Here is a 14,032-nt window from a genome sequence, read left to right as displayed (position 1 = left end):
AAAAAAAAAAAAGCTAAAGAGCAGTTTAAAAAAAAGAAGAAAAAAGCAAACACGTAACATACTGAGTTTAAAATGTGTTTGTTAACTAATTCTCCATAAATAAAAATAAGATGCGTATATAAAGTTAAAAAAAAAAAAAGCAGTGCTTACCTCAATAAGCTCTGGCAATATTAGGCATCCAATATTTAATACAACTTTTAAAGACAATTTCACCATTTCATTACCAAACTGATAACCTACATTTCTGAGAAGTTGATACCAACTGAGTCATTCCAGGTAAGTCAGTTGCTTATCAGGTATGATGTAAGGGGCCTCCATGAGCTCTGTAAGACACTGGGCCCTCTTCTATTGAGGGGTCAGTCTGGGACTTCCCCTCTACTCACAACAGGGAGGTTGTGGCTAGAATCTTTCAAATGCACAGAAAAGATGTCTTCTAGGATTATATAGCCAAGCTCAAACTTTACCAGGACTTTCTATGTGAGATCCTTCCCAGTGCATTCTAAGCATTAACTAAACCAATCAGGCTCATTTCCACCGATCTTTAAGCCTGAATGATTTGTGTAGCCCTATAAACAGATTGGAATTAAAATTCAATTCACCCACTGATCTAGTATCTCTTCCGTCCTAAATGCTCTTTGGAAGCAAATACAATCTGTAGCAAGACTGCAAAGAACTAGTGAGCACTTGTAGGCTAAGTCTGGCAGATTACTGCCAGAGTGGAATCCAGAATTAAAGGCTCTGAGCCTTCCTGGCAGCTGAGGCCAGGACGGGTTTGTGCGGCTTGCCAGAGTTTAACAACTGGTCAGTAGCATCGCTGGAGCTTGGAATCCAACTCCCTGGCCTCCCAATCTATGCTCTTTCCACTGCTGATGAATTGTCATTCTTCTGTTTTTGCTTCTTGGAAAACCAAACCTCTACAAAGTTAAAATAACTTATTCAAGGTCAAGAGGGCAGTCAAACAGAACTGGCAAAGCCAACTGCTGCCCAGGGTTATAAAATCTGAGAGGGTGGGTCCTCTGGCCCTCACCTCCCCCGGGGACCCTGTGTAAATGCTTTTGTTGATAATCTCCCAACACACAGTTTAGAGGAAGCATCTCTTGTAGGTTATCACCGCACGTCCAACTTCAGATTCAGACAGAAGCGCCTGTAACTATAAGAGCCAGCACGCCTCCAGCTACCCTGACCTCCCGACAGTCCAGGGAATTCTGCCTGGCCAAATAACCACCGCTCAACTGCAGGGGTCTTACAGTCCTAGTAACTCACACCTCACTGCCAGCAGTGTTTTTCTGGAGCTGGTAACCTGACGACAGTAAACCGGTGTCAGACTGAGCAGGAAGCAGAATGGATAGGCACAGCTACTCTTGTGGGTATAGAGGAGGCTGTGGACGGTTCAAGGCTCCTAGCCAAGCCTTTGTAAAGACTGTTGCAACCCTTACCTCTCCCGAGAGTCCACAGGAGCACAGCTACTTGATCCTGTTAACTAGTTGCATTTCAGAGGATACTCTGAACGCCTAGCAGAACGCCCCCGAGTTCAAAGTGGCAGCGCCGCCTGCACAGCTTCCCCCTTGCACTAAGCCACAGACTGTTTCTATGTGAGATCCTTCCCTCCCTACACCACAGACTGTTTTCCCGGGCACTTTCCTGCGACCCCGAGGCATGAGACCCTTCTTTACACACACGTTCCACCTCTCCCTTTGCTTCCCTCCACCTCCACACATCCCTCCCCCAGGGGATGAGGCGGGTGGTTTAGTCCACTCTCTGTCTATTCACCCAGGGAATGCTGTCCCTAGAACTGAGTGCAAGGGTGGGGATGGACGTTGGCTTAGGGGTGGGTGCCCCAGTCTGGAGTCCCGAGCGCAAGAGACAGGCATTGCACAAACACACACACACACACACACACGCACAAGCACACACACACACACACCCCAGGCTGGGGCTGCGACTCACTACCAGTGGCGAGGCAGCTTCGCAGCCACTGGAAGCTCGAGGAGGAAAGCAGGGACCCCAGCGGCCCGCGCCAGGGAAGCGTGGGAAACAACAGGCGCAACAGGAGCCCGCGGAGCCGGCCCAACAGAGAAACAGGTCGGACTCCTGCAGGGAAAGTCTGCCAATGAGGCCAAGTGCCAGGTAGATGCCAACGGCGGCTGTCTGTGGTCAATTATTATTGGGAATGATAAACGAGACGGTTACACTAGACACTTGAGGTGCTTCCCGCCTGGGAAGGAAGGAGGGAGTTGGTTCTAGGACACGCAGAGACTAAAGACGAAAAGAAAAGAAAAAAAGGCACCCTGGCACTAGAGTGTCTGAAAGGGGACCCTGGAGCGGGCTCTGGGCTTGTGCCTGCGCACCCGGGCTTGCCCAGCGGCCAGGTGGGTGCCCAGATGCGAGGAGGCAGCCGACCCCACGCTGGGGACTCACCTGGTGCGCGCTCGGCGGGCAGCGTAGCTGGTCCATGCCGGCGGCGGGCAGCAGCTGGGCGCCCCGGTGGTGCCCGTGTCTGGCGCCGCAGCCCGGCACAGAGGGCACCGGCCTGGCGCGCCCTGCACCCCGCTCCCTGGGTCTCGTGCCCACGTGAAGGGTCTGGTCGCTCTGTGGGACTCTTGCGGTGAGCCTGAGGTTCTGCGCGCCTTCACTTTCCAGACGCGTCTCCAGGCCGGCGGGTGCCTGGGTCCTAGCGCCCCTCCCGGGGTGAGGAACCCCTACTTTGAGCCTGCTGAGCAACTCTGCTCCGGGCAATGCCTGCCTGGCCCCACGAGGGAAGTTCAGCCTCGCTGAAGCTGCTGAACCTGGAGACTTTCTTGGGACTCAGGATTCGGGTTCCTAACACCCCCTTTACCGGTCTCCACTTTCCTCTCGTTGGGCTTTTACCCCCAGGAAAAAGCTGAAAGATCAGATTTGCTTGCATCCCTCCACTTATGATCATATACACTATGATTTTAAAGAGATTTTCAAGTTAGAGATATTGGTCCTTTTATATATATAACACATCATATGTAATAAAAACAGTTTTTCCTCCAAGTAAAAGAATGAATATGAAAATAACATCTCCTGAGCGCAGTGGCTCAGGCCTGTAATCCCCACACTTTGAGAGGCCAAGTCGGAAGGATTTAATTTGATACGGCCTGAGCAACATAAGGAGACCTTTAAAAAATCTATTAGGGGCTGAAGTTATCCCTCAGTCTTTATTGTAGAGACAATTTACAAACATGAGTCAAACACGGATCAAACCAAAGGTGCAGCTAGGCTTCTAGAGCCGCCCCCCACCTGATTCCCCGCCAATCTGTATAGGTAGCTGGAATCACTAAATGTCTAAGCAGATACTATGAAGCTTCCACACACTTTGAGAAAGTAATACATTGTACCTAATTAAATGTCTCAGCCTTAAATGGTCCTGGCATCTTGCTTGTGGCTATTACCACGCCTGGCCCATACCTGGCTCCTCTGGGGCAGAGGGATTTCCAACAAAGACCTAGAGAGCATTTTTGCAAGGCCTTTCCTTTCTCAGCTGCCCACAGTGGTGAGTCAGTCCATTCAAAACCAAGACCAGAAACAATCTGTTCCTGCCGACTTTCTCAACCAGAGAGGCTGATGAGATTTCTAACGGCAGAAAAGAAAAACAAGTCATTTTTAGAAAGAAAACCTAATTCATAGGACAATGGGAAAAAAAAAAAAGAGGAAAAATTATTATTTTATTTTATTTATTTATTTTTGAGATGGAGTTTTGCTCTTGTTGCCCCGGCTGGAATGCAATGGCGCGATCTTGGCTCACCACACCTCAGCCTCCTGGGTTCAAGGGATTCTCCTGCCTCAGCCTCCTGAGTAGCTGGGATTACAGGCACCTGCCTGGCTAATTTTTATATTTTTAGTAGAGACAGGGTTTCTCCTTGTTGGTCAGGCTGGTCTCAAACTCCCAACCTCAGGTGATCTGCCCACCTCAGCCTCCCAAAGTGCTGGGATTACAGGCATGAGCCACCGCACCAGGCCTGAAAAATTATTATTTTAACATTAGCCATAAAGGCCTACAAAAAGACATGAATGCAGTATGACTATGGGATTCACCATTTTTTTCTAGGAGTCCAAGCATTTTTTTACAAAAGTATTCCTCAATGTGTGGACAAACTTTAAGATGACGCATGACGATCCCCATCCCCTGGTGTCCATGCCCCTGAGTGTGTGCGGAACTTGTGACCTGACTCGCAGCCCACCCATGGAACATGGCAAAGGTGACCAAATGTCACTTCATAGATCAGGTTATACAGTTTTGCTAGGAGAGGCTTTCTCTGGCCGGCTTTGATAAAGCATGCAGCCATATTGGGGAGGCCCACCTGGCAGGGAGCTGAGGGTGCCTCTGTTCAAGAGCCAGTAAGAAACTGAGGCCCTCGGTCTAACAAACTGAAAGGAGGTAAATTCTGCCAACAATCAGGGGAGCCTGAAAGTGAACCTTCCCTAACTGAGCCTTGAGATGCAACTGCAGCCCCAGCTGACATATTGATTGCCGCTTTCAGAATAATCCCAAAACAGAGGATCTAGTAAAGCCATGCCCAGGCTCCGACCCACAGAAACTGTGAAATAATAAATATGTGTTGTTGTAAACCACTGAATTTGTCCTTATGTAGCAACAGCAAACGAATATACTTTGTCCTTCCACGGAAGGAAAAGTGAGGCAAAGGGGGTTAGGTAGAGGGCTAAGGTGATTTAAATTAACTGCATGATCAATTATTTCACACTCCTAGTCTTTTTAGGCCTGGGTAGACAAGGAAAAGCAGCACAGCAAAGAAATCAGAAGGTAAAGTATCAAGTTCAGGTTGAGATATGTGGATAGTAAAGCAAAGCAAAAGAAGAACTTAAAGTCTCATGCGAAAAAAACTCAACAGGTTGAAGGACAGTTTGAAAAACTCAGGTTACAGTGACCCAGGTTAAAAATACATGTTCTCTGAAAGAAAAATAAATTAGTTAAAACAAAAAAAGAGAGAAACACCAACAAAGAGATGATGAGGAAGGATAAAGGCACCAAATCCTCCGAATTCTCTTCTCACTATCTAAAAAGAAAAAGAAAAGCCATACTATTCACTGATGAGAGTGTGAGGATTTTCCAGAAGAGCCAGTTAAGAAGTACTAAGAGGATGTCTGCTCACAGTACATGTCAGTGGCAACTGGAAGGTTGTCTTATTTTTTCCTGAGATACAGCATAAAAATTGACAGTATGTTAAAGCCACTAGCCTGAGTCCTGATGGTTTGCACTTACAGTAGTCCCCACTTATCCACAGTTTAAGTTTTTGCAATTCAGTGACCCACAGTCAACAGTGATCCAAAAATATTAAATGGAAAAATTCCAGAACAAACCATTCATAAGTTGTAAATTACATGCCATTCTGATAACATCCAGAGGTGTCCTGCTTCCATCCTGCCCAGAACATGAATTGCCCCTTTGTCCAGTGTCTCCATGCTATATCCACTACCTCCACCACATCCCCGTGAGTCACTGAGTCGGCACCCTGGCTATCAGTTTTACTGTTGTGGTATCCCAGTGCTGGTGTTCAAGGGACCCTTATTTTACTTAATTATGGCCCCAAAGTGCAAGAGTAGTGATGCTGGCAATTCTATATACCAAAGTGAAGCTGTAATGTGCTTCCTTTAAGTGAAAAGGTAAAAGTTCTTGACTTAATGAGGAAAGAAAAAAAAATTGTATGTTGAGGTCACTAAGACCTACAGTACGCTAAGATATTTTGAGAGAGCTAGAGACCGCATTCACATAACTTTTATTACAACCTGTTGTTATAATTGTTTTATTTTGTTATTAGTTATTACTGTCAATCTCTTACTGTGCCTAATATACAAATTAAACTTTATCATAGGTATGTACATATAGGAAAAAGCATAGTATACATAGGGTTCAGTACCATTTGTGGCTCCAGGCAGCCACTGGAAGTCCTGGATCATCCCTTGTGAATAATAGGGGGATACTGTATTTGTTAGGTTTTAAGTGTCTTTGGATGCCTCGTGTTTAAACGTGGTTTTTTTTTTTCCTCCACTCCTACTATCATACAGCAAAATAAAGCACAACACTTAACCCACTGGATATTTATCACCTACCATGCACCTTGAAGAGACTATGGAGTGGTAAAATATTTTAAAAGAGGAAGAAAGAAGAAGGGAAGGAGAAAAAGGAAGGAGTAAGAAAGAGAAGGGACAGGAGGAAGAAAGAGAAGGAAAGAGAAATGAAGCAAAGGAAAGGGAGGAAGGAAGGAAAAGAAAAAAGAAACCAAAGGCACAGAATTCCAAGTCTAGCTGGGGGTGGGGCTGGGGTATCTAAAACTGCATGCAGAAGCTCTGCTCTCAAGCTCCCCAAGGCCTCCTGGACAACTCCAAGTGTGAGTTCCATCAGTAACACACAATGAAAGCTTCTGAACCGTAAAGCATCATCTCCCTACCAAATCTGATTCCTAGTGGTTCATGCTACTGACAACTCTCCTGATTCAAATGGTGCCCATCTGCTTTCCTTCTTCTCCCTTCTTCTCCATATCAACCAGCCACCACTTCCATTATTGTGTCACTGCTCTCTGTCTATCCCTTTGCACCCTTACTGCCAGGAGGGAAACAGGCTCAGTGTGGGTCCCTGTCCTCTCCCTACGGACCAAGCCAGGAGAGTAGGTAGTAGCCAGCATGACATCATCCAACTGAGATGTGCCAAAGAATCCACCCTCCTCCTGCTCATGCCCATGAATATCTCTTCCACCCACATTTGACAGGGCTTGAAATGTCCTTAAAGTGTGTGTGTTTTTTTAATTGCTTCAGCATTGCTCCATCCTTAAGTTTAAAAACTGTAAATGTTTCTGTTTTGCAGTAACTCTTCGTGCCTCTAAAACCTTGGTAAGACTCTGTTGATCACCCTCTTCTTCCTACACTGCTTCCTTAGGAAGTGTAGACAGTGCTCGGGTGATGGAAAAGGGCAGCAAAACCAACCTAGCCCCATTCACAGCTTTGCCTATGGTGCTGAGTGTCTAGTTGTTGGAATATGCGTGGGAGTGAGGTGGCTTTCACGTGGCTGGTGGCTAGTCGGTTTCTGGTCACCCCGGATGTACAGTGGAATCTACCCTCTTCCAGGTTATAACTCAACAAGCAAAGATATGGGAAAAGAAGAAAATAGTTTTCTAAGAAGAAATAAATAGAAGCCAGACCATTCAGGGCTGGAAGAGCAGCAGTTATCTATTGATAACCCTATTCTGGTTCCACTGATGAGGTTAAAATAAATGGGGCGCACCATTTAGGTTCCCTTGAGCATGTTCTTGGTTTTTCTTCTTCAAAGATTGAAGATGTTGAGGGTGCTAACAAGCTAACATGTGTGTGTGTGTGTGTGTGTGTGTGCGTGCCCATATATACATACGGGTACGCATACACACACACAAACACACATTTATATACATGCATATATATAAATTGGTGGTGAGGTATTTTATCACAGAGGCAAATCTATGCAATTATATATTCATTCATTCACTCAACAAATATTTTTGAGCAACTACTATATGCCAAGAATTATTTTAGGTGCTGAGGATAGATCTGTAAGATAAATTTGTAAGATGAATCCATACTTGTCATGATGCTTACATTCTAGTGGAGGAAGAGAGACAGTTAACAAGAAAAGGAAATGATAATTGTATCATGATCTGAAGATAGTAAAACAACTTACTGTAATAGAGAGAAGCTGAGGTAGAATCTACTTTCGTTTGGGAAGTCAAAGAAGGCTTCCTTGGGAGGGGACATTTAAACCGGCAGGTGTATTATCCCGAAAGATATACATGTGTGGGAATGGAAAGATCTGAAGAGAATAGGATTCCAGGGAAGGGAACTGCAAATGCAAAATCCCTAAGGCAGGAAAAAGCTTGAGGAGTTCAAGGAAACAGCAAGAGTCCAGCCCAGGGAGGAAGCCTTGGGAGAATTTTAAGCAGGGAAGAAACACAATATAATTTGCTCTTTGAGAATCCCTCTGATGCCTGTGTGGAGAATCAATTCTAGGGATGAAGGATGGAAGCTGGCAAGGCCGGAGGATGTTGTAGCCATCCACGTGAGAGATGGGGGTTACTAGGGAGAAGGCAGTGGAGATGGATAGAAAGGGTCAGGTTCAGGCTGCATGAATTTGGAATGCAAAGCTGACAGGACCTGTGATGGGTTGGATGTGGGGAGCGGAGCAAGGAGAAAGAAAAAAACAAGATAACCCATAGGTTTTTGACCTAAGCTGATGGGTGGGCAGTAGTACCATTCTCTGAGATATGAGAAAGGAGCAGGGAAAGACTGGGTAGAAAATCAAGAGTTCTGCTTTGGCCTTGCGAAATAAAAATATCTATTAGACACCCAAGTGAAGATGTCAAAGAGACAGCTGGATCTATGCGTCTGAGCTCAGTAGACAGGTCAGGGCTACAGCCATAAATTTGGGAGTCATTAGTGTATAGATGCTACTGTGAGCGGTGGGGCTGGATGAGGTCACCTATGGTGGTGGGGAGGAGGGTGCCATCAGAAAGGAGAAGAGGGTGGAGAACCATACTCTGGGCTTGCCAACTTTTCAAGGTCATGCAGCAAAGGAGATGCCAGCAGAGGCCAGGGAGCTGAGGCCCATGCCATAGGAGGAAAACCTGCACAGAGAGAATGAAGCTGTTTCAATGACTTGTTTACTGATATAAAGAGCTAGAAAATGGAGACCCCTAAAAGCTCTGACACAAGGAATAGACATGGAGATGTGTACAGTATAAATGAAAACCCGGTGGTTGAGAGAAGCATAGAGTGAAGACAGTGGAGGAGAGAGAGATAATCAGTAACAATAATAATCCAGAAAGAGCTGATGAAGCAGTGGCTTTGGGGATGGGAAAAAAATGCAAGAATACAAAAGGCATTCAGGGGTACACTAGGACTTGGTAACTGATTATATACATTGGATGTGAGTGGATGACTCAGTGGCTGTGAGTGGGGAGGCTGGTACCTCCCATAAAACAGAGACAGGGTGGGCAAGAACAAGCACTGATAGGGAGAAGTTTTGAGTGTGTTGACACCCAGGAAGGATGTCTAATAGATAAGAGGAAACACAGGTCTGCAAGTGAAGGGAAGTGCTTGGGTGACAGCTGAAAATTCAGTCAGCATCAGTATATAGGTAAGAGAGGACGCTCTGAGAAAGGGACCTAAAGACCAAGCTTCAAAGCAGACTACTGACCTTTAAGGGTTGAACAGAGAGTAGGACAAAGGAGACAGGCAGATGGCCGGAAGGTAAGAGAATCAGCTCTCAGGCCAGTGGTTGGTCCCAGCATAGCTCTTCCAGGCCAAGGACAGAGTGTGCTAACAGTAAAGAAATTCACTAAAAGTCAAAATGCCTTAAAAACTGCAAATGGAGAGGCAAAATGCCTTAAAAACTGCTTCTATAAGTAATGTTTCTGTAAGAATATTACTTCTGCTCTTATAGAAAATAAAATGCATGCTCCACTCATCCCCCACCCCACAAACACACAAACATTTAACCTGGTTACACTTTCTAGAGCTAGAAGCATTTTTCTTTCCTGTGAACAATGAGATGGGGAGAGAAAGGGAGTAAATTAACAAGTACTTCAATTTCCCAAATGTAACTAACAATTAAAATGTATTTTCAGCAAATTCTGACAACTCTTGTAGGCTTTACATTTTAAAAAGAGGGCAATATAGATAAATTAGGAAATATTTGCCCTTCCATTTTGACTCACATGCTATTCTTTATCTTCCCCTTTGTTTCTTCTCCCCAAATTGCTTTTTCCTCCCATTACTAGTCATAATATTCAAGTTAAATACATGACTATCCTGAATAACAAAACCTCTGGGAATGAAGCAATTTTGTAACAAAATTGCCAATATTTTTAAATCAGCCAACAACCACCTTCATAAGTCAGATGAATCAGTGTTAATATAGACCATGCAGGTCAGTAACTTTCTGAGATCTCTACTCAACAGTCAGTTGTTAGAGGCCAAAAAACAAACAGGCACAAATAAACCTCCTCACATACTTTCCATTTGTTTGCAAAGAGTCAAAGGTAAATAGTACTAATCCTCCAAAACATCCTCAGTCAGATTTGTCTACAGGATCTCCAGCCTCTACTCCTGTACCTGTTGGCTCCTCCGTCCAACCTAGACACCCACTTTGTGCTTCCTGACCTCTTGTTCTCTTTCTCTGCCAAAAACTCTGAAGGAGGGAGCATACCCTCCACGTGTGTTCACTGACTGGCTGACAGGACCACCTCTACATGCATTCACTGATTAGCTAATGGGACTCTACCCTATATACGTATTTGTTGGCTGGGTTATGGCACTCTGGTGTAACATGTATCCAAATCAAAGAAATGTGCATTACAAACCATTTACTTACATACTTTTTGGGTAATGGTGGTGGAGGGGCGAATGGCTGGTGGAGGAATGGAAGACAGAAACAAGTAAATGAGTGGAAAAGTCCTTCCCTGCTCAACTCGCCTACTCCGACACCCACTGCCTCTGCCAGGTTTCCTGCTGCTCCCACAGCAGCCTGTGTTCCCCCTAGTCAGCATTGGTACTGGTATTTCCTAATGTCTTATCTTTAGTTCGGACCAGACTAAGCGCCTTGAGGGCTGAGGCTGTTTCTGTCTTATTTCTGAATCTCCAAGCACAAAATCAGTACTCAATAAATTTTCACTGGATAAATGGATGAATTAATTGAGGTTCAGATGCAAGTGTTATAATGTTGCTCTTTTAAAGCGACAAGTTATGATTGAGGGACAGTTATTTCTCCATCACCATCAGATGTTCTTTGTTCCCTGTAGGTGCTCAGAAGCTCTGGTCTAAAAGTTACTAGGAGCAGAATAACAAACACGGTCATCATCTGCTTCTCCTAGGTCCAAGAATGTTAGCTCCTTACCCTAACTTTGACTTCTCCTGTCGTAAGACTTCCAATTGCATATTGTATGTTGTTTGGTGCTCTTGATGTTTTATCAGTCAAGTTATTCAGACAAATGTTTATTGTGGGTCTACTAAGGTTCAGGCACAGTGCCGGCCACTAAGGAGTCAACGACAAACAAACCCAGCCCAGTCCCTGTGTTCACCAAGCTTGCAGTCTAGTTGAGTTACTATTTTGTGAATTGTCTCAGTTAGAGACTCCTTCACCATCCACGTATTCACCTATCCATCCAGTCGATCCCCTATCTTTTTTTCTTAATAAATAAATTGCTCAGAACAAGTTGGGTGTTTAGAACATACTTGTCAAATGAGGGCTGACTGTAGTTTGGGTTGTTTTGGCATCATAGAAATATTAAAGCTAGAAAGGATTGTGCTGGATAGGCTGTGTCTGCCCCTCCAGATCATCTCTATCATTTTCCCCTTGTGTGCCCTAGGAGTCCGACCTATGGGGAATTCATCAGGGGTCCCTGGCCCCCTGGCCTCCAGTCAGTCAGGTTCAGCCAATGAAAGGCACCAGCACAGGATGGGCAGCAGGGGCTGGCGCTGCATCCCTCCATGACAACCCAGAAGTCTTTCCAAATTCCAATGTCGGCTTCATCCTCTGCCCCATTACCACCTGCCTAGGGGTGGAAACAGCTTCTTGGCTCTCACAAACCCACAGACGCTGCACCATTTTTTAACCCTGCCCACACCTGTGTAAATAAGCCTTCACCTGTTTCCTCAAGGGACTTGGACACAAAACCTATCTCTTGCCACCTCCAGATGTGGAATCATAAATTCCTGAAGAAAAGGATCAACTTTCAGTCTGTGGCCTTTAGAGCTGCATTGTGATTTTACCACTCCCAGCATACACAAACCGATATTTTTAAAATTCTCCTATGGGCTGGACAGAATTATGCCAGCATTAAGGTCAAGCCTGAGGTGACAACTGAAACAAGTGTACAAGGAACCAAGTGACAAATGCTTGGCATTTCAAATTCCAAGAAGCCACAGCCGGTGGAATGAAGTTCAAACTATGCTGTGAGACGGACATCCATCTATGTCAGTTCTGTCCCAAGTCACACACCTAAATAGGACAAAGTGCCATTTCCAAGTGACCTCAGGTTTCCCACCGGTTTTGTTCACAAACTTCCATCTGCCTAGAATATCTCCCCAAAGCTTGTTTCTGTTAAGTTCAATCCCTTTCCATGCTACAAGAACTATGCAAATGGATTCTCCTTCGCAAATGATCAAGCTTTCTATGATTATTTCAATCAGAAAATGCTTGTTTTCCTCTAGATACTTGGAGCATTTTGTTTGTACTCACCCAGATCATGTACTGCCGATCTGTGTTAGAATTGTCTTCAGGTGTTTTTCTCACTCCCAAGCTTTGAAGAGTCCTGACGTCAGGACAATGTCTTACATTTTTTTGTTTATCCTGATGGACTATTGCAGTGCTTTAAAAATTGAAATTTCAAACTAAATGTTTGTTGACTGACTGAATGAATGAATTAGCAACCAAACATTTTTTCTTAGGACAGTGACATAATTTCTTCTGAGTCGCAGAAGACCAAACCATATTTCACATATTTATCTAGAAATAGCAAATTCGTAAAAGCAAATGGCACTATATTTAAGGAGAAATATTTTCAGATTGTTTCCATATGTGTTTCTATATATATCGGCTTATGCAATATTTTAAATCAAATTCAACACCATGTGGCCATGTATCTCCTAGAAACTCATAACGATGATTTAGTTCAGAACTTAAAACAATAACAAGAAAGTTCTTAAAGGAGATGTGTTCATTTATCCTCAGTCCTGCTTATTGTCTAGAAGTTTCCTTTCCAGTCTTGGCTCAGATGTCACTTTCTAACTGTGACCTTCTCTGATGTCCTCAGACAGACCTGCTCCCCCTCCTGAGCTTTTCTTGCCCTCTGTATAGACTTTTTTTGTGGCTTTTAACCCACTGCTCTGTGGTTAACTATGTGTCCAGCTTCCAGTGAGACCATGAGCTCCTTAGGAGAAGGGACCCAGTCTTGTTCACTTTTGTCTTCCCAAACTTAACATAGCACCTGGCACAAAGTACATGCTCTTTAAATGCAGTCTGAAAGGAAATGGTCTAAAGCCAATTGCGCACTCTCGCTCCAAACACCTAACCCATGCTTCCGTTGGTTTAAAACTCTGTGACATTTATCAATTGGGTATGACGGAGGAAAACACATACATGCACAAAACTGCTCTTAGGAAATGGTATCCAATTTTCTTAGCTATAGCCATTTACTCAACAAGATCCCAGTTCAGGTACCGGGGTGACCTCCACATTAACCCTTTTTGCTTGCAGGTGCAGGACAGCACTTTGGCACCAATTCAGGAACATGTCCTCGTATAATAGCTAAAATAGGGAACTTGAGATAGAGCAGTGTTTCAAGTCAGGAAGGAGAGGAAGCTACAGTGCAGTGAGCATTTACTCTGCACTCAGCCCTTTGCAAACCTAATCTCTTTCAGCACTCACACTATCCATGCCGCAGCACAACATCACCAGGGGTCAGTGGAAGCATTCTTGGACACACTACAACTGGAGGTGGCTTCGTTGGAGTGAGATTCAGGACGAGGATGAGGTCAGGTGTATCTCTCACATTACCACAAGCCACAGGGCTGCCAATTCGCAGACATGCTGATCTTGCCATTCCCTGCAGCTACCGAACTCCTCAGTCCGGGTGTTCGCGCGTGCTCCTGCTGCTGCCTGCTCTCACCTTCTCCCCTACGCTCTTTTTCTGGCTACTTCCTACTTGCCCTTTAGGCCAGTAGTTCTTCAAGTGCGGTTTCCAAATAGCAGCCTCACTTGTCCAAATAGCAGTGTCACCTGGAATTTGGAGACACAAATTCTTGGGGCCCACCTCAGACGTTGGGAGTGAGACCTTGAAACCTGCTTTAACAAACCCTCCAGGTGGCTGTGATGTGGGTTAAAATGTGAGAAGCACCGTTCTTGGCTTTACGTGAACTGTACCTCCGCAGAGAGGCTTCCTAGCCCCCACCTCCCAAAGCTGAACTCTGCCCCTGCTGTTATGCTCTCTCATCTTATCAATAGAACACAGGGCCGACTGTGTTGGTG

The 14,032-nt window shown here is 44.9% G+C and overlaps 1 protein-coding gene across 2 annotated transcripts in view; it reads right to left on the bottom strand.

Moving 5' to 3' along the window:
- The window catches only part of PDE8B (phosphodiesterase 8B), a 256,090-nt gene extending 253,446 nt beyond the window's left edge, over positions 1 to 2,644 (bottom strand). For both annotated transcript variants that reach the window (XM_037738186.1, XM_037738187.1), the window contains exon 1: positions 2,419 to 2,644. In XM_037738186.1, the coding sequence (XP_037594114.1) occupies positions 2,419 to 2,454 (36 nt within the window). In that variant the 5' untranslated portion in view covers positions 2,455 to 2,644. The remainder of the gene's footprint in view (positions 1 to 2,418) is intronic.
- Between the last annotated feature and the right edge of the window lie 11,388 nt (positions 2,645 to 14,032).

The sequence above is a fragment of the Cebus imitator genome, unplaced genomic scaffold, assembly GCF_001604975.1.
Source record: "Cebus imitator isolate Cc_AM_T3 unplaced genomic scaffold, Cebus_imitator-1.0 Scaffold50, whole genome shotgun sequence".
Lineage (NCBI taxonomy): Eukaryota > Metazoa > Chordata > Mammalia > Primates > Cebidae > Cebus > Cebus imitator.
Note: the sequence above shows the minus strand (reverse complement) of the source record. Positions and strands in the feature narration are given on the sequence as shown.